The sequence below is a fragment of the Triturus cristatus genome, chromosome 11, assembly GCF_964204655.1.
Source record: "Triturus cristatus chromosome 11, aTriCri1.1, whole genome shotgun sequence".
Classification (NCBI taxonomy): domain Eukaryota; kingdom Metazoa; phylum Chordata; class Amphibia; order Caudata; family Salamandridae; genus Triturus; species Triturus cristatus.
In genome coordinates, this window is record NC_140594.1 from 697,442,491 (window position 1) to 697,466,934 (window position 24,444).

Here is a 24,444-nt window from a genome sequence, read left to right on the forward strand (position 1 = left end):
ACAACTACAAGTGAGGAAGCTTTGGGGGTGTCGCTTCCCAGTGACTTTTGGGACAAAATGGCTGATGTAATTGATGGAAGGTTGTCTCCTCTAGTCAGGCGCCTTTCTGCCCTAGAAGCGAAATTAGCATCACTAGTTGAAAAGACACAACCTAACACTGCACTTGCAGTATATCCTGCCGCGAAAACATCTAGCCACTATTCAACTACATTGCCCTCTAACATTCCTAGCAAAGGGATAACATCTAACACCTCTCGCTGTAATCTAGTTGAGAATATAGGGGAATTAGCTCCTACCGAAAATGGCAGACCTTTCCCTCCTGCTCTTTCACACCAGACTATTGCTTCCACCATAGCTGGCAGCCTTGTAGATCCTTTAACCCAGCCTCCCTCCCCTCCTCTGATTAATCTTAGACCTAACACTCTCCCCAATATTAAGATTCTCCCGAGACTCGATCTTCCGCCAGATTGTACTCCATATGTTGTTGTCCTAACAGGTGTACCCGAACTCCCGAAGGATAGAGCCGAACCTTATCTATCACTGAAGTTTAAGGCAATACATTGGATGAATACACATAGACCCTTGCCATCCAACTTGAATGGGGAAATTCTGATGGTTCGAAGAGTTTCCTGGGTGGGTCGGGGCCCGAAGACTATAAGGGGAGACTGTATAGTTGTAACCTTTAGAGACCCAAGGGTGCCAAAATATGTGTTTGAGGGAAGATGGGCTAACTTTGCTAATGGAATTTATACCTCTCCCCTTTCACACTTTTATCCCCTAGGATCACTTACCCATAAGAGGGACATAGCTAATGCGCAACTGGGTAGAGAGAGACTGGGCTTTGGCCAAATTGGAAATCAAGAGGCTGACACATATCCAATACAGTTCAATATACCCTGTTATAATAGGTTTAGTCCTTTGGACTGTATAGATTGACTGAAGCCTAACTTTGACCAATGGCCTTCCGTGCCACTATCGATGGAGTTAACCCCGAGTTTGGTCATTTCCTCATATTTCTTGGCACCACTGGGTTATGATAATAGGAAATCCCGGGATGTTGGTCTTGACCTAAGTTTGGGGGGAAAATCCCTAAGACCCCCTTTGCTAACTTTAGATTATCAAAGATTAGGGGAACTTAGGCCCATTCTGGGAAAGGTCGTTGGCCGGGGCATTTCTTCCAACTTGACCCCGACCCTGTACAAGGATGGTCACTTTGTAAAAGGGCCAAATAACCGAGTAACGGGGAGGCCAATGGATTTAATATCTCCTAAGCCAGCTGTGCCCTGCTCCCCCACCCATCTTATCAATACGCCCTACCCCCTTCCTCCCACAGATTTGGGACCAAGAGATATTATTAGGGACAGTTTAGCTATCCCCTTGGGTATTACTCCAACCTCCTGTATGATTCACTCTGGTAACCTCACTACCAATCAGGCTGTGGGGTTAAAATTTTATCCTGGAATGTGGCAGGTCTGACACGCCTGTTAGATCTTCCCGACTGGGGCGAATTCATTGATGGCTATGATATCTGCCTACTACAGGAGACTTGGGCATTGAGGCCTTACCACCGTGTAGGGTTTGCTACCTTTTGGGAACCCGCGGTAAGGTCAAAAAAGGGCAGACCGTCGGGAGGGATGCTTATCTGGGTTCGAACTCATCTGGGATATGATTTAAAAAAAAATATGTACCGGCTCCCTGGATATTATGTGCCTAGCCATGTCCTCTCAGGATAGCCAGGTGCTGAACCTGATAAATATATACTCCCGTCAAGTGAATTATGGCCAATTGTCTCCCACTCTGGCTAGCCTAGAGGCCTTTCTGAGTACAATTACTAATCTTGAGCATCTTATAATCAGTGGAGACTTCAATTGCCACCACGAACCACTGAACGGGCTATCCACGCCTGTATCCCAGGAGGAGGATCAAGTATGGGATATACCACCACCCAATACCTACCCCACAAAGGCCTGGACGCCATTGGTCCTACAACTCACACAAATCACACTCACCTTCTCGGTGAGAGCATGCAATGGCAGGTTCCCCCTTGATAGCCCAGGTAACTCAACTTTCGAAAGAAATGGGCAATCCTCCATCATTGATTATATTATGATTAGTATGGGATTGTGGCCAAGGATCCTGAATTTTGAAGTTATTAAACGCCATGAAAGCGACCACAACCCCATAGCTGTAACTATGGAGGGCTTTATTACCTCTCTTACTACCGCCAATGATTCACCTACTGTAGTACCTCTGACTATTACTGGTGGAGCACGGAGAATTAGATGGGAGAAGATTGCTCAATCCGAAAAGGATCTTAGTGCAATGTACTCCGAGATTTATCCTCTCCTAGAGAAAACAATGGGAGAATCTACCATACTAGAGGGCAACGCAAATTCTGAGCTATTTGGAACTACTCATACAGAACTTTGCGCCATCCTTGGGACCCATTTTAGCCGAGCTATTAGGAATAGGTTAGCACCCGCGAGGGGGAAGTCTACTTGGTCTAATAAACCATGTAGGGAAGCAAAGTAATTGCTCCTGACAACCCTCAAGAATGGCAATATGTTAGAAATTAAGGAAGCAAGGGCTTCCTTTAAGAAAATCTCCCATGAAGCAAAAAAAGAATGGGAAACTACTAGATGGGAGGAGATCTCATTTGCACTCAAGAATAGGGACCTAAGATCCTTCTGGAATCTAGTTAAGACAGGATCATCAGCCCCTAACCAAGCACTCCAACCTAACCTCGGGGAAGAAATCTGGTGCAGTTATTTTAAAGATCTGTATGCCTCTAACGCACCAGTAGTGAATAAAACCCCCCCTTGCTCCCATGCCCGTCTTCCCACCATTCTCGGGCCGGCTCAGATGTGCACTCTCAGCGAGGTTAGAGTGTCTCTTAGTAAAGTACTCCCTAATAAAGCCCCCGGCTTAGATAAGATCCCAGGAGACCTCTTCAAAAGCGAACCTGATATCTGGGTCCCATATCTCTATGGCCTTTTTAATGCAATCCTAGGCGGAATGCCGTTACCATCTACATGGGCGGGAGCCGAGATAATACCAATTCATAAAAAGGGCTCCCCACTCGATCCGGCTAATTATAGGCCTATTAGCCTAATCGATGTAGCCCAGAAGATTTTCGCTCGCATCCTCTTAGGGAGACTCCAGACTTGAATGGAGGATTCTAACATTTTGACTCCCCTACAAGTGGGCTTTAGAGCCAAGATGTCAACTGTGGACCAAGTGTTTAGGTTGCAAATGATCCACTGGAAAACTATTATTCTAGAAGGGGGCAGTCTTTATCTCACATTCGTTGACTTAAAGTCTGCCTTCGATATGGTGGATCGAAACCAGCTTTGGGAGCTGTTAAAGGAGATGGGAGTACCTCTTTATTTATGCGACCTATTAGAGCGACTCCATAAAGACACCTTTGCTAGGGTCAGGTTTGGATTAAAGGGAGAACTCACGCACCCATTTGGGGTTGAAAAGGGAGTAAGGCAGGGGTGCGTCCTAGCCCCAACCCTTTTTGCCCTATTTTTAAACGGGCTTGTAGAGGATATTTTGGCCCTAAGAGATATAGATGCCCCTAAGTTGGCAGGTAGGAAAATTCCTGCACTAATGTTTGCAGATGACACTTTGCTTCTCTCCAGGACTCCCATGGGGATGGGAAGAGTCCTGGATGGTTTTGCATCCTTTTGCAGGAAAAGGAATTTAGTCATTAATGTAAGCAAGACTAAATATATGGTGTTCCATGCAGATACCACCAATCATCCTACCCCTAAACTGGATGGTCAGCCGCTAGAACGGGTCAATACGTTTGACTATCTGGGATTGACCCTCAATAATAAAATGGCTTGGGGCCCCCAGATCTCTAAAGTAAATTTAAAACTCATTCAATTAACCGGGGGCATCTCTAAGATGCTCAAAAATAGTCACCTAAAATTGATCAGCCCGCTTGTTGAGATCTATAAAACCCAGGCCAGGGGTGTTGCTGCTTATGGTGCAGAATTATGGGGCCACACCCCCTCCCAGATCTTAGTTAAGTCAGAAAACAATTTTTTTAGAAATTTATTTGCACTCCCAATGAGTACTCCTATGCAGCCACTTAGGATGGACTTAGGCATCCAATCGATTACGGATATGGTCTCCTCTAGACCAGTAATGTATTGGCGCCGCCTATGGAGTACTCCTGAATTGATAAACTTCCAGGAGGAATTGAAGTCTATTCTGTTGATTCCAATGGCAGGTGCCATCCCTTGGCTAGCTTATATAAAGAAATCTCTAAGGGAGATAGGGAGAGAAGACCTTTGGCTTTCCCCTGAGCATGCATGCCTTTCTTTATCAAAGAGATCTTTGGCAAAAACCCTGGAGGAACGAAACCTGACCCACCTCATTCAATCTGCTACTACAGCAAATTTGACCTCTGTTTTTCTTGAGGTCAAAATTAATTACAAATTTGAGCCTGTAATAGATTTGATACATCCAGTTATGGCCAAGAAACTCTTTCTACAATTCAGGCATGGCTCCCTCCCGCTCTTTTCGAGAACAAATAAGTGGCCTGGCTCAGTTTGGCAACCCTGCCCTGGCTGTGGTGCTTCTGAAGAAACTGAGGCACATGTTATCTTCTTTTGCTCGGCATATATAACACCTCGCAGAATATGGATAATCCAACTAGCTAAGAAAATAGGGGCAAGACACTGTCTAGAACTCCATAGGTTGCTAAAGTATGATACTTCTCCCATATATGTTACTGTGATTGCCAAATTCCTCTTCTCAATGTGGCTAATTAGAAGAAAATTGTTACCCCACTAAGGTAACTTTGGTGTTATTATTCTTATCTTATTAACCGTTCTTATCCTATGTAATGATGAATGTGCTTTATTAGATTTATGTTTTACTAATTTTAATAACTGTTGATATTATAACATGTCTTTTTATGCACTTTTATGGCTAACAGCCGAAATAAAGTTTTCTGACTGACTGACTACGGATTGAAAATAATGTACTCTATTTGCACTTGTACGAACAGGCAGTTGGATGTTTTGGGGCAGAATATTGACATTAGCTTTTTACAGTGATCACTGTACCAACTACAACAGAGTTGTACAGGATGTACTACATGGAAAATATTAGGAAAATGAGTCTGATAAGGCTAGAGAAGGCTTAACTTGTTTGTCTGAGAAATGAATTGAATGTAACATTCATAACTCAAATTAGGGGCTGATTTAGGGGTGGGTAGTATTAGAGTATTTCAGATCACTCAAAGGTATAATAAATCCAGAGGAAAATCTACTTGTTCAGTTTTTTCCTCCTTAGGTATAAGATGTTGGAGGGAAACACGCTAATAGATTGTTCGGCAGGTTAAGCATTTCCTCTACAAATCTGATGACTATTCATTACCACAAAACTCTAAATCAAGCTCCTGGTCTAGGAATCTACAGTATTGAAGCCGATAAAATCAAAACACTATGCCAAATGACATCTCCAAAACTATAGATCTGGAAACATTTATACAAAAACATCAAATTTATGAAAAGGTAAAGAATTTGAAGATTACTAATTTGTTTACCTATTACAACAGTGTCTTTGAATAGACTTTTGCAGAAGGAGAACATATTCCTAACCTTCCTTCACTTGGAATCCAAGGTATCCAGAACTAGGGGAATGAAAATGTTTCTGTAAGTGGTAACCTAACTTTGGATCCCAATGAGCTTTTGATAGCTAGCTCCCATAACAACAAATGCATTTCTTATTTACATTGGGTTGAATAAGCAACTTTCAGTTTGTAATTTCTTGTACTGAAGGAATTGATGACAGTGTTGAGCCAGGCGCAAGAATCACCAGTGCCAGAAGCTGAACCGATCAACCAGCTGATGAAGAGTAACAAGCACGTAAGAAAATTTACAAGAAATAATTATAGACTGCATAAAGAATGCAATTATTAGACTAAACATTACAACAGGCATTAGAAGGTGATGATCAAACACAATTTATCTTGTCGAAGAGAGGACAACTACCTTTGGCTTTCAAAAATGTCAATGTATTTTATCCTTAGCGTCCATCAGGCCTCTCAAAAAACACATTTGGGAACTTTAATGTGGAATACCTGGTTGATACAAATCTTTGGTTTGATAAGAAAATGAAAAAAGCCAAAAAAGAGAGGAAAGCATTAACGAAACGTGTTATATTTGAAAGTGATATAGGTTATCAGGTTTGCCACGGTTAGTTACAAAACCTAATACAACAAAAGAGTAAGGACTCTTTTGACAATTATTGGGAAATTTGAACATGTCACAATACAGTTTTTTAGTTAAATACCCATAGTAGCCGGGAGTGAAAGTGATACTAGGAGCGGCCCCTGCAGGTAAGAACGATGGGGGGGGGGGGGGAGGTTACTCAACAGATGACAATGAGGAAAAATGTATCATTTATTTAATTCTTCCTCGTCATCGCTTGTCAAGTTCCCCCTCACCCTACCCCACTGCTCTTATCTGCACAGCCGCTCGTGAGAGATACTCCATTCAGAAATGTGGGTGCAAGTGAAAATTGCCTTAACCTTGTGAACCTTTTTGCTCTGCTTATATAATGTATGTATTCTTGTAATGGTTCTGCTCGCTAGATTAGTTTCACAAAGATATTTCCATTTGCTGCTATATATGTGGATGATGGCACGCATTGCCACCACGACTATAAGCCATTGCTCACCATCAAAAGAAGTATCTATGCAACGTACCCCAGAAATGCTTTAGGTCAGTATAATCCCTGCCTCTATGGAAAGCAGATATAGAAGGGCTCCTTGAGGGTTTATGCCACAACATCACCAGAATCCATGGCTAAGTATCCCAAGGTCCACTGAAGAGAGCAAAGAAATGAGTCTGAATAGAACTCACAAACACATAATGATGGAAATGTATATGGCTCTGGTATCTCTTGGGAAACAGACTATGGTCTTGTTTAATAATCACTGCTGGAAATTACACTTGAGGTAAAACTACAAAGTAGTTAAGAGGGCAAAGCTGACCCACTATGATACTTGAATTATTCCACCTGCTAGTCAAATTAGTGAGCTTTCCATAATCTAATGAGAAAGACAGAATTAACAATGCTCTATACACCACTCCACAACACTGCAAATATCTTGTTCTTTTGGATTAATGGTATCAGATGCTGATATCTAAGTTAAACCCAAGTGACTACCGTTGTTCCATCTCTCTTCCCAAGATGCAAACAATGGTCTCCAGCCACTAACACTTGCTATAATGAAGATGATTAAGGTATTATCTGCAGGGCATTGCTCCTAGAGCTCTACAACCAGCATGTTATTTCTTCTACAGAAGTTCCAAGGTAACCAAAACCAAATATTAGCAAACATGAAAACAATGACTTTACTCAGAGATATTCCTATTTACATGTTTAAACCTTAGACACCTCACACACACAAAATAGGTGCTTAACTCTGCCCTGAACAAGCACAGCTCTTCACGATATGGCCCCAGATATGGACAATAAAGTCATCCAGTCATGAGCAAGGGGCTGATCAATATACCACTCTAACTTAAGTTAAAAAAATAAAACAACTTCTGTCTCCAGCACAGCTGAATTAAAAACAGCAACCTCTGCAATACTTATCCTAGACTTTGGTTAAGCAACATTGGCAGGTATCTCTCAATCCTTTCTTTCAGCCCATGACCAAACTCATCACATCCAAGATTTTCACAACTGCTCGATCCTCTGGGACAAACATTGAATATCTGTGGAAGCTTGGTTGAAATTGATAATATATGGTCTCACCTAGATTTAGGAAGATCAGATCAGGCAGCAGATTCTTTGGAGTTGCAGCTGCTAAACTCTGGAATTCTCTCCCATTGGAGCTCAGACAAGTTAGTGACCTTCTTCTTTTTAGAAGGTGATTAAAAACATGGCTGTTTCCTAAGATCTAGCATTGGGGCACTTATTTCTGTTCCTCGCTATATTCTACTCTGAGTTGCTAGCGCCAGGATGCCTGCCAGGTGACAGCGCGCTCTATAAATGAAATAAATAAATAACATATAAGGCAGTTCTGAAAAACCCTGCTTCTCTTGGCAAACCTGCTTAGCATCTCTGGTGATGTGTCAGGTCTCAGGAGCAAAGGTTCTCGGCAGTGTGAAACTCCAATATTCTGAACCTTCCCTGCTCTATAGCAGGGAGTCACCATTGGAACAACCAATTTATGAATCCCGACCATTACAACTATGGACTCAACTCAACCTAATATACTTTTTGGGGGCATTTACAGTTTGGTGGATGAGGGCCATCTACCAAAAACCAGCAGAAGTATTGTGCACCAAACTTGTGCTATGCATTCCCCATTTAAAGGAGGACAAAGCAGCAACTTTACAATGAGGCGCTTCAGATTTCTCTACCATTCGAAACCTTTCACTTCGCCCTGTGCTCTCAGGCTTTTGGCTAGGTTTGATCTTGTATAGATTTTTTTCTGATTTAGTAAGGCTTTTCCAATTCACAAAATTGGTTTATTGCATAGCGAAAGAAACAGTTTTGAGATCACACATCCTGAGCCTTTGCCAATAGTAGGCTTTGTAATAGCAAAATCCTTTATTACATCTATTCCCATATATCAATATCAATAAATGTGAATTATTACCAAATGGCATATGAAGGTAATAATGTCTTTACCTTAGAATGGAACATGCTGAGATGAAGTTAATTTGAAGATGTATACCATGACTGTGAAAAGACGCTTTCTTGGGAGTGGTTTCATTGACCATAAACTTGCACCCAAAACTAGACACTCCTTTGGAACAGCAACAAAAGTGTAATTTTGACTTAGATTGGTCTCCTGGGTACAAATGTCCCATTTAGATGATGGACATAAAAAACAGAGGCCGATTCTGCTCACCAGCCGTGCTCTTGTATTAATGTGTTTAAAAAACATAAGGATAAGAAATAAAAAGCTACCTGGTGGACTCTATCTGAAGGGATTGAGTAATACCATGAAAACCCCTCTTTTTCTGGTGGACATAGCCAAACTTGTGCAGCTGCACTTACGGGGGGATCAGAATTTCCCTTCTAGAGACATATACACCCCCCATGTTGTATTCCTGAAACCTCCAACTCAGTGTTCTCATCAATAGGAAATCGTCTTTAATGTTAGGTTTAATTTATAGAGGACGTTTTCAGAGATTTTCGGCACTGAAAATAGCACAAATTTTAAAAACAACAAAACTAACTAGCTGTTGAAATAGTATCAAAGGGTTAGAAACCCCCAAAAAAGAGGTTTCTTGAGGAAAAAGCCCAGCATCAGTTATTTTCTAAATATTTACTGGATTATGACAAATATATAAATGTGGTGGCTGGGGATGAAGGTACACACTATTACAGTTAGTCACAAGTAAACACAATTAGATAGTCTTATTCAGAAAATGTCTGGTGCTCTAGGAAGAGGAAGAGCCACCATATGTTCCTCTGCTGGAAGATTCCAACTGTCAAAGAAGAAGTTCTCCAAACACTCAAGAATCAGGAGTTCTTGGAGTTTGTGGAAAAAGCCCAGCTTCAATTAACTTCAAAACATTTACTGGATTATGTTCTGTACCCAAATAGTAAGGCAGAGTTCTATAGTTTGGATGTGCAATGGAAAAAGACTGATGTCATTAGGACCAATGACCCAGCTTTAGGAAGGAACTACAAGTCAGAACCGATTGCCAAAGAATTTAGGATTTTCAAGACAAAACATAGAGGCTAAAAGTTGTGGAGTCTTCTTGTACACAGTCTTATACAGAATGGGTATTGCTTTAAAGGAGACTGTATTCCGAATAGGTAACCAATTAAGACATCTTAACACTAATGAGAAATGATCCATAGGGCTGGGCATTTATATTTTTCATTCATGTTAGCTAAATGTGAACCTTGGTGCAAATTTGTCTTGTAACTGGATTCACATCCACCTAGCACAACTGAAAACTTTGATTACCATTATTTCTCCTACTGCTGCTAACAGTCGGTTATCTTATGACATGCAGGGCTTTATTAATGGAGCTGCAAATATCCGATATCATGTATGTGAAAGAAGCCTATGTTGTCAGCAGCAGTGAGTAATTCAAATTAGTCTGGGTGAATGCTCAGAATATTACGCTCTCAAGCATGTCAGTGGGTGTGACTGCGGGAACGGCAGGAGGTAGTCTGGAATCTACTTAGGGCATGAATTCTGGTGGTATCACCTGACTATTTTCTGCAGGCCAACTCGAAAGTTGATTTTGCCAGCAGCGAATTTCACATATATTTTTACTCAGCACTAGTGATCATGTCTAGCTAAACCTGTGATCAGTTGGGTAGCTGTGTTCTGTATTATGTGAAGACAGTGGAACATTTTGTTTGGGCATGCTAAGTAGATCGAATTTACAAAGTCTCACCTAGACTGAATAAGTCATTTATTAGTAGTATATAAGAATGCAGGGAAATGCATTTCAATAAATGGATGGATCCGTTTAAGGATCCACAATTAAACAAAGCCGATATCATCCGCATTGGCCATTACGTGTCTAATATCAAGAATAAATTCATGAAAACTCCCAAGTTGCAAACCTCCTGAAATGTGGCAGATGGGAAGCACATTTCAATATTGCTCTAGTAAGAGGCATATGAGGAGGTAGTCAAAACCTCCTTTTTTAGGATTAAGGTGCATATATACAAGGGAATGGCGGAGCATGGCGTTAAGCACAATATGCTAATGGCACGCTCCGGCATTCTGAAAAAGCAGGGATGCGTTGTATTTTCAAAGATACAGCACATCCCTGCATTTCCCCTAGCACTGGTGCTAAATTAGGATGCCAAGTACTAACTGCATTGAGGGAATTACTGTTTATGTGCAGGTAGGTGTTCCTTCCGGCGCATAAACAATCGCAAATGGCGATTTGTAACTTTTATGTGTGCTGCATTGTGCAGCACAGATAGAAGTTGCAAATCATCATTTTTTCAATGACTGTTTATGTGCAGGAAGGGACACCTTCAGGCAAATAAACAATAATTCATGGCGTTTTTCTGTTTCTATTTATGCCGCACAATGCAGCCCACATAGAAACAGTAAAAATTAGGAGAAATAAAGCATTTCTCCTCGCTTCTTCATGTTAAGACCAGGTTTTCCCTGGTCTTAATTTTGGCTCTCCCTCCTATTTACGAGACCCTTGTAAACTGGGGGCAGGTCAAAATCAGTGGGTGTTGCGGCAGCACGCCCACCGCAATGCCCTTTGCTCACCCCTTTCCCGCTAAGTATAGCATGAAAGGGTGCCTTATTTACAAGGAAGCGTTAAGCCACGTTAAGTGGCTTAACGCCACCTTACAAATAAGGTGAAGCCCCTATCGCCACAGAAAGGTCACAAAAATGTGACATTTCTCTGGCAATAGGGGCTTGTAAACATGCCCCTAATTTTTGAAAATTAGAGGGCATCTACCCTGTCTTCGGATGACGGCCAAGCAATTGGCCAGAGGCTCAGATCTTGATCCTAGAACAAGAACTTTGGGATAAACCAAATATGAGCTAACTGTAATCTGCATACAAATACAATCAGGGCTGCCTGATGAAGTAGTGTAGCCATAAATAAAGATGGAACAAGAATGGGCACATAATCAACCTTTGTGGGACATACCACCTCAGTACTATGACTCCTTCAAAAAGGGGTGGATTCATAACTGTAAGTTTCCTTCCAGCTTCGAAGGATTTGACCATGCCAGTGAACCCTACAATACTCTTGGTCAAAAAGTTCTGGTTGATGATGTTGAAAGCAGCCCATAAGTCTATTAAGATCAGCACTCCAACACCATTGTCAACCACTGGCCTGCATATGTCATGTAACAGAGAGAGCATCACTAACTAATTGATACCAAACCAGGAAGCCTGATAAAAAGAATCCAGGAACTAAATGCCCTCCACAATATTTTGAAACGTACTCACTCCAGTATTTCTTGGAGCATTTATAGGAACAGCAAGAGGGAAATTGGTTGAAAATTGCTCAAATCTTCACAGCTCAAATAGGGATTTTTTGGGAAAGGGTCACTTTTTGCCAATGACATGGCCAATGTTACCATTGCCCTGGCTCAAACAACTATTAAACATGGTAATAAGATCATCCTTAAAATCTACTGAGTAGTTTTGTAAGCCTGAATGAGCAGCTATCCTTTGCTGAACCAGGCAGAATATAGTCTGCAATGATATTCATTAACTGGGATTCTGTTAAAGGCTCAAATAAAGCAATACAAGAGTTCAGATCTCTAAAAGGGAAATTTCTTTTGCAGTTCACTGGAAATTATATATCTTTGCGGATAATACGGTTCTGAAACTTTGCACCTTTTCTCTGTGAAAAAGCAAAGGTGGTCTTCCCAGATTTCATTTGTGGGAAGATGCTGGAGTGGGTCTATTTTGATGACTGCAGTGCTTAATTTGTAAAATATTAAGTGTAGGTGCTCAACTATTTTTTAGGAGGCCACACCCACTTTTCCGGCTCCACCCACTTCCATCAGAGGCTCCACCCACTTCCTTTATTGGTTCCACCCACATCCACAAGCCTCAACACACCATAGCCACCTCCTCACATCTTGAGTTCCGCAAGAAGCTGAAGACCTGGCTCTTCACATAAGCACCTCGGGGACCTCACACCTGCCCAAGTGCCCGGATACCCTCTTGGGTGATTAGTTTTTCTACAACTCAAATATAACTTAACATAATGTAACATATGGGAAGTCTATGACAACAACTTAAAAGTGAACTCAAATTAGAGAATCTGTGTAAATCTCAAAATGCAGCTTCAGGAACGGTCATGAGAGGACTTAGATGTACCTTTTCAAATTAAAGAGAATGTGCTGTTTTAAAAAAAGGAAGGGTGAAGGAAGGAATACATTAAAGAAGGCAGCAACAAATGCAGGCAGGAAGGGGTGTACTGGAGTGATGATATATATGAGCAATGGATGAAAGAAGGAGGGAATAAGAAAAGAATGTGAAAGGAGGAAATGAAGGAATAGAGGGAGAAAGGAAGTGAATTATGTGTGATGGATGAAAAGAAAGAAGAAAGGAAAGGCGCAAGGTAAGCATAAGGAATGGTTGAGAAAGGAAGAAATTAAAGAAGAGGTGAAGGAAGGAGCAGGAAAAAGTGTAAGGAAGAATGGAGGAAGAAGGATTAAATGCATCCAGGGAGGAAGTATGGGGAATGAATGTGGGTGTAAGGATGTAAGAATGGAAGAGGGTGTAAGGAAGCAAGAACGGAATGAGGGTGTAAGGAAGCAAGAGGATATAGGGGTAATGGCTGGAGGTGCTGAGGAAGAAAAAAGGGAAAAGAAAAAGATGAGACGAAGGAAAGAAAGGAGGTCAGGGGAATGAGTATGAAAGGTACTGGGTCAAGGAGAGAGAATAATGACAGTGTAATATTGCATAGAAATTCAAAAACAAAATATTGAAATACATTTGTGTCCTTAACATACCATGTATGTTTGCAAAGCACATATTCAAAAGGGGCCTTAACACTGAATTTAAAATTTTGTTATGCAGCTCACTGGCAAACATTTGATTGACCTCAGATATATGAAAGACTGAGTTGCCGCACCAAGGTTTAAATTTATGTCCCTGAGAACAAACACAGATTCCTGGAGTGGATGTAAAGAAATGAGCAAGAAGGAAAAACATAAAAGGGAGAAAGAGGAAGGAGGAGAGGTCTGAAGGCAAAGATAGATAAGGTAGACAAAGAATGTGAAGAGAAGTCAGGAAAGCAGAGATAGGGAGTGCAAGACTGGAGTGGAACATGATGAGAATGAAAAAAGGAAAGAGGAAAAAGGGAAGAAGAGCAGACAGCGGGGAATGTGCGAAAAAGTGGAAGAGAAAGATGAGAAGGTGAAAAATGAAAAGCAGTTAATGAGGGGAGGTGGTGATTAAGAGGAAACGTGTACTCAGGGCAGAAAGTGAAAGAAGAATGGAGAGAAGGGAAGGGGTAAGGTGTAAAGGGGAGGAAGATACTGGGGAAGAGCAAGATAAGAGTACACCACAGCTTTATTAAATATGTAATAATTAAATATGTATAGTTGAGGGGTGACAAGGCTGTATCATTCTTGGCCTGTCTCATCAATGCACAGCTGTGCTGTCCAAGACACCCTTTCATTGTCCCCTCAAGAACGTGTTTATACTCATCCAAAATGTGCCCGTAAAAACATATTTAGAAACCCTCCAAAAGAGTGCCGTCCTTCTATCTTCTACTTCCATGTTCGCATGCACACTGACTGAGTACTTGGGCAGTGAGATCATATCCATTGTGTTCACGATCAACTGATTAAAAACTGACTCTATAGTAATAACAGACATAGCCACAACCAAAATGAACTAAGCTTTCTTGTGTACCTGCATTCTCCATTCCACAGTGCATTAACGTCAACCGCTTTCCACATCTTCTGCGTGAAAGTGTTCAATTTGCATCTATCATGTGATCCTCCCCTTTGTAGCTCACTCAGCATGACCACACCCTACTATTACCCTGCTGATTAACCAAATGCTTCTTCCTGCCCGTTCAGGTCCACATGCTCTCAAGAAAAATGCAAGTCCCATAAATCACTACAACCTACCCCTCTGTGAACCTACCTACACCTACTAATTAACCCCTGGCTTCTAACTACTCATTCAAGTGTAAAATGCCAGCCCCATCAAATCCTATGGCCCACCCTTCCAACAACTTTCCAATAGGTACAATTTCCAAATATTTTGTTATACAACATAACATTTTTTTCAATTTACATGTTCTACATAGCACTGATCATTTGTTGATGAAAAAGCATTTTTATACAGGCAATGATGATCTGCAATGACAGTCTGTTAGTCCGTAACTCTAAAGTGAACTACCACTTGTGTAAGTGATATTACCAAATCACCTTACATGCAACATCATGTTGTTTATTCTGCTCAAACTTTCCTGGGTGCAAACGATCAACGAGGCAGCTATAATTACACTATACAAACATTCCAGTTTTTTTTTATATCATACATGCGTGTTACAGGGGCAGAGCAAGCAACGTAAAATAAAGGTATAGAATGGTGTGCATTCAATCATCTTTGTTTGAATAAACATAGCCTAAAGGCATAGAAATAAGCTTTCAAAGTTTGTAAGCCACCCAAAAACACATTTTAGGCACCGACCAACAAAAACTGACTTGTACTGATGAGTGCAGAGCAGCAAGTGCACACCATAGTTAGTGGTGAGCCATTAGCACTTCAAATGCACCATTACGGACAGCTCTAGGTCAGTGCTGATACAATTGCATGCTTCGCGGTTTTTTTTTGTTTCAGGAAGGCAAATTAAATCTATGAAGGATTTCCTTTTCATGGAATCCTGCTAAATGCTAGCAAATCCAAACTAAAACGAAACTCAAGCAAAGCAGCCTCTGGCAACCATCATCCGGATTTTACAAGGCCATAAATCTGAAGCGCAGGCCCTTAGTCAGCACGGGAGACAGGAGAGTAAAAGAACATGCTTAATGCCGGATATTTATTTTTGGAGTGGCGCTTGTCATTTTTTGAAGCAAGTAAAACCTAGAAATGAAAATGATACCTGTATTGATAGTGGGCGCACATACATATTCACTTCTGCTGGACTTGGTAATAAAGTAAAACTTTTCTTGGCAGTCCTGCACACTTCCAGCCTGGCTTGCCGCCCTCAGCCACTCTCCAATGGCCGGAAATAAATCAATGTGTTGTGAAAATGAGGAGCGACGGGACATCACTAACGTGATGCCGACGCTCCTTCGATATGCCTGGACCAGGGTGGGACTTCCGAGGACATACCAGGCAGCTACTTAAGGAGAGCAGCAATTTATGTTTGATAATTACCGGGCCAGGACTCAGAAAAATCGCATAGACCCGGCCCGGTAAAATAAGTGCCGGTGCTGAGCACCGGAAAGCACCGGCACAAATTAAGCACTGGTATTTCCACAATATGATGGACTAGTTCCTTAGAAAATTAGGGGCCGGAGAACCAGATGCTACTGTTTGTCTGACTGTTAAAAGAAGTTTTCCTCTTCTGGACTAGAAAAGTAAATTCTTAAGAGATTGCTTATGGACTCCTGTTTGTTACTTGCTAGGAAAGATCTAGTTCAGCGTGCTCATGATAGACTTAATTCAGCTCATCGCCATAATGGTTAGCTTGGAAGTGTGGCATGAATTGGGCTCTCCTACACTTAATGGTAAACATCAATGATCTGGGTGAAAGGTAGAAGTCAATGCTAGGATTCCATGGGGCAGTCCTATACCATTCATGTAGGAGTTCCTTTTAGAAGGCAGAGTGACTTATTAAGACCATTGGGCATAAAATAATTTATTAGGAATGGTATTTCATCCAGGCCTCGATCAAGCTCAAACAAAGCCTCCTGTGGGTCCTTGAATACCTCCAACAGGAAACAATGACATTTTAAATTGCTTAACCATATTAAGGCTGATCAAAGAGCTGCCAGGCCTGTCCCATGTGAATTCTACTGATATTTGTTCAATAAAATTACTCCCACTGCATGGAAACCAAGTAGTGATGCCTACTTTAGTCACGTTCAATGCACCAGGACTGGACACAAAGATCCTAGCGAGCACAAAGCAGCTGAGAAGCAGGGGCATCAAGATTACATTATTGTAGGAACAACCCTACCCTAATGTACTGTCAAATGAGCAGCTAAAGGAGAAGAGACCGACCAACTCAATCCTTAGAGACATACTAGACAGGGCTCCTTTATGTGGACAGCAGGGCCTAACAATTAAAATTAATACCGATCCAGCTAGGGAGGAATAAAGGACTGGCGTAAAGCAGGATAATTAGGACAAAACCGGCAAACTGGAGTTGGCTTCCTTTGGCCCTGTCAAAGGCGCAACACTCAGAATGATGCCCAGCAGAGCACCCCACGAGTATGACGGCAGAGCATGATAAACTATAAGTATGTTCTTGGAATGTGAGGGGACTCATAACAAAGCTAGAGGATGTGAAGCTGACACAATACTGGAAATTGGATTACATAATAGCCCTACAAAAGACATGAGCCCTGACTAGCATCCCTTTCATTGGCTTCCGGGAATTCAGGACGCCCTACCAGAAAACAAGTAAATTCAGTAGGGCCAGGGATGGTCAATCAGTATATATTAGCTCGGAGTCCTCACTGAAAGTAACAATAATGGACCTGCAAAAACCATAGCTACTGACCCTGCATCTGGAAGGCTGGTCCTGGCAGGTAAACTCCCCTTTGATAATCATAAGTATCTACATCAACCCAAGAGGCAGGGAAGCCACTGTGGAAAAGTTGTCAGACTAATTAAAAGAGCTAAAAAGTTCAAATACAGCATCTAACATATATTATATACTGGTGATTTACGCTTTAACCTCTTCCGAGCCATCAGAAGTGGGCGCGGACGATGTGAGAGGGCCCTCTTGCTGAACCGTTCCAAAGCAAAGACTCCCTGACAAGGTGTGGACAGACAAGCTAAGTCAGAGGCTGGTAAGAATTTGTCAACATGCGTGATAATAACAGTGAATTGAAGACTCCATTGCGACATTCCAGTGGCCTGGATGAGGGTCTCAGCCAACACGGTTTCATATTTAGATTATACAATGGTGGGTGCTAGCATGTATACCTATGTTGTGGGCTTTAAGATAAGTAATCATAGCACAAGTGAACACCAGCCCCAAAACATATGGTTAAGGGCAGAACCAGGCAGGCTAGTGCACGCAATGAACCTGTTGGTGTTGGCAAATACAGAAAATCTGAAATGTTTAAGATGGGGCCCAGATAACATCCAAGACATAGTCAAAACATCTCTAGAAGCCCTGGAAGTTGCCTACCGGAAAAATCCAGATCCAGTAACAGCATGGGTATCCTTTACAGAGCAACTACTGAAAAATTAGGGTGTCAAATTATCACGCACTCGTTTCGGTTGGTTTTAGCGTTTCACAACCACCTTCTTCAGGAAAAAACGATATCTCCCGGCCACAAGTTTGCATCTAAACAACACACCAACACAAAATTAACCATAATACCCATTTCTAAGGGCACCCACTATTAAAAATATTTATATTCTGGTGATATTAGAGAAGTCCTACATCAATACAACTCTTACTTCCATCCATCCACACATTAAAGTCAATTGTTATATCAAAGAGTAAGAATTACCCTTTGTAGTTGGTATGTATAAAAATACCTTAATTCCTCAAGAGAAGAGACTCCTATGTAGACATGCCCTTCATTGGGCTCCACCACGACCTACAAACAAGGCCATATATTTTATTTAAATAAATTATGAATAGCCCATAATATGATATAGTCCAATCTGCCCATAGATAGTAAGGAGTCATAATGGTGATAACATTTGTTGCCTGAGTTGTTATCACAGGTAACTTCTGTCCGAAGAATATTAAAAGAAAGAAACACCTCCTATAAAAAGAGAGGGGGCCAGAATTCCCATTAGTTAGCCATCTAGTCTCCTAGTGTAGTACATATAGAACTGGTATTCAACAATAATTACCTGCATATAAAATATTTGAAAGGTTCTGCATATGTGAATCGAAAAAGGGGAAACACAGGTTGGTCTGTGTTTATTGAAGATAGAGAAATATTCACACCTATAGGTTGTATACTACTGTCTGTATGCCTTCTATTAAGTAGTAAGGCAATATTAGTTATTGAGATCTATATTGTTTGTAAATGGCTGCCACAGAATACAAGTAACCAGACGGTTTTTGACCGCTGGTTCACATTTTGATTCTTCATTCTGTTGAGATATTTTCATTACAGAATGCATGCAGCCACTCAATCTGTGCTATCCAAATGATCTCTTTAAACTATATTGAAAGCGTTCCGATTGGACTTAGATTAATGATACCATTTCAATATGGCGTCTACCAATTTTTGGGGAATTGGAGTCCCGTTAGTTGGGTTCTACATGGTAACAACGCTGGATATTATGAAGGTGTGAATTCGAGCGTTCCTTGACACATAGATAGAATGCTTTCCCCCTCTCACAAGAGGTCTAATAAATTAATAGGCAATAGCTCGGGACCAAGAGGTGAATATGAATAATATTTTCAAAAATTATTTTTATTATAACAATACTAAAGTTACGTTATTCGGGCGGTCTAGTACATTCTAATTACGTCTGGTGGGTCGAGTATTTAGAAACATTCACCACACCTAGATTATTTATACTAATTCAAGATGGCGACTATGGTTTTCACTTCTGTTTTGGTAGCCGGTAGTCACATGGTATTGAGAAACAGTATTTATTATGCGCAGATGCGGAAACCAGGCGCTTTTCACTATGCAAGGAGGTTTTCTTCCCAATCATTAGGCTGCAAATACTGAGGTAAGATCCGACATTCGTTGGACGTAGGATAGCGCTGAGCATTTATGTAGCTGGGAGGGCCCACATATATGGAGCTTGCATTGTCTTATCATTACAGCATATATGTAAGAGAAATTAAAATACAATAGTGAAGGACTTTTGCCGATTTCATCTTATGAACAAACACACAAAAATAAATGTCTTCTAATCTCCTAGGTTAATCATAGTTAACCAAAGCGGAGTTTGGTGTGCATTACCATCCCGATGCCTATAAGAGTATCATTTTTAGATATTAAAGCAATAGCGGTAGCTCATGTCTGTTTACATATCAATATAGAAGACAATACACAATGAGTATCAACTGGATACGTGTTCTAATCAAAATAGGTACATGTGTACATCATTGGCATTCTATTTGTATTAGATGAGGATTCTCTAGCAAAGTAGGTAGGACAGGATATTTGTATTTAGTGCTTGTATTTATTGTATTTGATGCTACATTTTCTTGCTCTTACATTTCAGGCAACAATGACCCATTGATCCTTGGGTGGTGTATCCATACACACCCAAGACAAGTGGAGGAGTGTTTCCCCTTTTTCAGTTCACATATGCAGAACCTTTCAAATATTTTATACGCAGGTAATTCTTGTTGAATACCAGTTCTATATGTATTACACTAGGAGATCAGATGGATATCTAATGGGAATTCTGACCCCTCTCTTTTTATAGGAGGTGTTTCCTTCTTTTAATATTTTTCGGACAGACGTTGCCTGTGATAATAACTCTAGTAACCAATGTTATCACCATTATGACTCATTGCTATCTAGGGGCAGATTGGACTATATCGTATTATGGGCTATTCATAATTTATTTAAATAAAATATATGGCCTTGTTTGTAGGTCATGGTGGAGCTCAATGAAGGGCATGTCTACCTAGGAGTCTCTTCTCTTGAGGAATTAAGGTATTTTTATACCAACTACAAAGGGTGATTCTTACTGTTTGATATAACAATTGACTTTAATGTGTGGATGGATGGAAGTAAGAGATGTATTGACATATGACTTCTCTAATATCACCAGAATATAAATATTGTTAATAGTGGGTGCCCTTAGAAATGGGTATTATGGTTAATTTTGTGTTTGTGTACTGTTTAGATACAAATTTGTGGCTGGGAGATATCGTTTTTTCCTGAAGAAGGTGGTTGTGAAACCCTAAAGCCCACCGAAATGTGTCGATGCTTGATAATTTGACATACTAGATCTTTGGAACATTTGTTAGAATACGAGAAGAAAACCAAAAAACATTCCGTCTCAACAAATGATTTGTTACAGAGTGGTGCCCTTCTAATGAAATGATGAATTGTCTAATGTATTCTCCCGCTATGTTTTTTTTTTTAATAATGATGTGATATTTGTCTTCCTTCTGTGTTTTTTTTTAATTTGCACACAGAAAAAGATTTGTGTATGCTCTTTTTTAAAACAAATCCAATGTTGGATATGTTTATTTTAAAAATGAATTTTTATGTATTGTGATTTTATTGAACATATATTAAATTGTATAGAGAAAATTGATTGGCACTGTGTATACATTCATACATTTTTCATTTTTATTTGTGTTTTGGTGATATTGGTAGATCCTGGGCTTGTGTGTATGAGAGCTGAATTACTAAATTGGCCAAAGGGGGTTCTACATTTTGGCAAGGTATAAGTGAGCCTGCAAAGACTGATTAGCAATCTTACAGAGTACACGGTCTGTAATGCCCTAGAAATAAAGCTTAATAAGATGAAGGTGATTTTTCTCTGGGACACATCATGAAACAGGGCAAGTGGTTACTCAACGGTTGCCCTGTAGAACAAGTATTCACCTACAAGTACTTGGGTTTGTACCCCTATTGCACGGGAGTCCTTTGTCCTACAAAAGGAAAGAATAAGGAGGAAATCCTTAGCCCTAATCTTTGCATTCATACCCCTCTCTAAAAGACTGCATTGCACTGCCTTGAGCCAATTTTAGCTGGGGTAAAGAAAAAAATCCTATCTGCAGTTTCTGAGTTGATGCTTCTGGAGCCCCTCTTGACAAGGATGTACAAATGTGTATTTCATTTGCCCAGATCTGCCTCACCAGCACAAATAAGGCTTAAGGTTGCCTACGCTAAACAAACTGTGGCCAGTATGGGGGCCTTTTTAAAATTCTGTCACAAGATTTCAACAGCTAGAAATGACACCATTGATTACTACGTATGGGTGGAAATACACAAGCAGAAAGGAAAGGCATGCTACAAGAGATACGTGGATGAATCAATTGAGAACTTGGGCCTAGGGGAGTTCTGGCCTCTTCCAATGTGCCAAGCTGTGGTTTAAAAATTCAACGAACAAACATATATCTAGAGAATAAGCTGAGTGGAAGACAAAAAGGCTCTGGCAAAGCGGGCAAACGGGTAGTTGGTGCTGTAGTCTTATACAGGTATGTTGGAGCACGGTGAAGAGATGTGGCACAGCGGCCAGGGCGACTGACTCCGGAATCTGGGGATCGATCCCCGGCGCCGGCGGCAGCATAGCCCAGCACCATGTGACTCTGGGCAATAGCTTGCTTAATCTTCCTGACGGCCCCCAGCACCTAGAGACCCTTACGGGTGATTGTTCGCGCTTTACAAATGTGGATTATTATTATCTCAAAGTGTCTGAAGAAGGCAATACAGTGAATACATTATGTCAACTGTCCAAGTCTACAGAGGAAACCATCTTGCATGTAGTCTGCATTTGTCCTGGTATACTGATCCATTGGAGAACATTGCAGCGCAAAGAACTCCTGGCCCTGGGGGATACGGAGACATTTTCAATAAAGAGCTTGCAGCTGTCGCCACGCAGACCGCCAGTATGGGGGCCATAGAGTGATCTATGAGGCTATTGGCTATGAAATTGTATATGTCTCTCTTGTGCTTTCTATCCTTAAGGGTCAGGCTGCAAGAGGATTGCTCTTTATGTGAGTCATGCTGTCCTCTATCCTGACCCCTCTTGAACAAAGCTGCTAGTGGACTGCTCTTAATTTGAGTCTTGCAAGCCTCTACCCTGACCCCGTTTGGTAATTATTTATCTTTTATTCCTAGGTGCCAGACTGCTGGAAGATTGCTTTTCGGCTGAATTATTGCCCCCCCCCCCCCAAAAAAAAAAGATACCTTACACATGTTCTTATTCATGGGGGTCAAGCTGCTAGAGGACTGTTTTATTTAGTTTTGCTATTCTCAATCCTAACACCTTTTGTTACTATGCATTGGGATCATTGGAGAACTGTCCTCCGGACTAACTATTTTGGGGGTAATGTTATAGGATTTTAACCTTACTGAATCATGCTACCATAGTTTTAAGGATTATTGGCTCAAGTATGGAGGTTTTTAAAAAGTTTTTTTAAGACTTGATTAACTATGCTATATTTGTTTTCCTTTTACATATTGTGCTTGCTGTTTATGGTTTTAATTAGCTAATGAATTATATATTAAATCATTCCTAATTCATTCACATTAAGGTCCTTGTTATGAGTGCCCTGATAATTTCCATTAACTCCTGTCACCTCACATAATAGAAATATACATTTTTTTCAGTTTTTATTGCACCCGTTGCACATTGGGTGCAATAAAAATATGCATTTTCATTACATTTTAGCAAATCAGATCAACTAGATTTCAAAGGAAGAAAAACACAACATTGGGCATACAGATTTTGGTAGGCTATTCAACAAATACCGCATGGCATGCACCACTGCACAGGAACATGTTCTTAACAGGTGAAAAATATTACATCCAATAAATTCAAAACATCTCAATATCTGATTTTATTGGATGCGATAATTATTTTGTCTAAAACCAGGCACCTACTATTTGGCCCTAAATGACTAACTCTGATGAAACTAGCTTTCTATTACTTTCAGCCACATAGTTTTCATAGCTAAAATCCTTTAACTACTCCTAATCCCCAAACCTTAAAACATATCTGTACAGCAATGTAAGTGCCTGGCACAATACACAGAGGAGAAACAAGAGCAGAAATAGCTATGAGTGCATGAACTTAAGCCACACTTATGATTCCTGCATTACCAAATTCTACCCATCACAAGCCCATTACCTTTGCAGCATAAGCATCCAATTTCTCAAATTTCTTCAGGTCAATGGCCATAGACTTCAAATTTGATCGATCCCATGGATAAGCTGCAAACAAGCATAAAAATATTATCTTCTGGATTAGTCTATATATAGCAAGTCTAGATGCTGAAGGCTGCAAGAGAAAATAAGGAAATTCTAAAGTTGAAGGGTAACAGTAGTCTCAGTATTTTTGGATTGGTTGACAAACAAGAGCTCTCTATTCTTGTTGACCCATTAACTATACAGTACAAATCATAGAGGTGAACAAACATTGTTGGCATTTGGCAGCAGAGAAAAGACAATATTAGCCCCAGTGGTAACATAATGATATTCAAGTATATAAGTTTAATTTTGCAGCAGACGTATATCTGTACACCAATTGGCTGTGCATAGATGTTAGCTTATAGGACTACTACTGGTAAGTTTCCACTAATTGCCATGAGCTCAAAATATATTACATTGTAGAAAATACTGTTACTGTGGGCCTGATTTGGAGTTTGGCGGACAGGGTCCTCTGCTACACACCTTTCAGAGTTCCCTGTCCACCAAACTGACGGTCGCCCCTCCCGCCCTATTTACAGTCTTATCTACCATCACGTTTTCTTCTGCTTTGCCCTCTCTTGCTCTACAAATGGAAATCCTACACAGTTGGCCTGAAGAAGATGGGGCTGATGTTGTAAGTACATCAGACCATTCCGCCATATTTAGAGCAGATGGTCTGATGCACGTTTTATCGGCTGGAGGTCACCAGGGAAAGCCTGGAGGTCCGGTTCATAACAAAAAATAAAATGCCCCCGAGACCTGGCAGAAAACTCTCTGAGTATCGTACGTATCGTTCGTACTTTAAAAAACAAACTCCCACTTTGGGAGCTTGTCTTTTAAAGTAAAAAAAGTTTGCTGATGAATGTCCACATAAAACATGATGGCGTCGTAGCAGATTCTCTGTGCCTTCTTAGGGGCCACTGGGTGCCACCTTCTCTGTAG

General features: G+C 40.8%; 1 protein-coding gene across 1 annotated transcript in view; it reads right to left on the reverse strand.

The window, feature by feature from the left end:
• The window catches only part of LOC146785336 (kyphoscoliosis peptidase-like), an 800,115-nt gene extending 775,953 nt beyond the window's left edge, over window positions 1–24,162 (reverse strand). Inside the window, exons 1-2 of the mRNA XM_085633022.1 lie at window positions 24,105–24,162; window positions 23,444–23,526 (exon numbers count right to left, since the gene is read on the reverse strand). Of these exons, the coding sequence (XP_085489148.1) occupies window positions 23,444–23,526; window positions 24,105–24,162 (141 nt within the window). The remainder of the gene's footprint in view (window positions 1–23,443; window positions 23,527–24,104) is intronic.
• Between the last annotated feature and the right edge of the window lie 282 nt (window positions 24,163–24,444).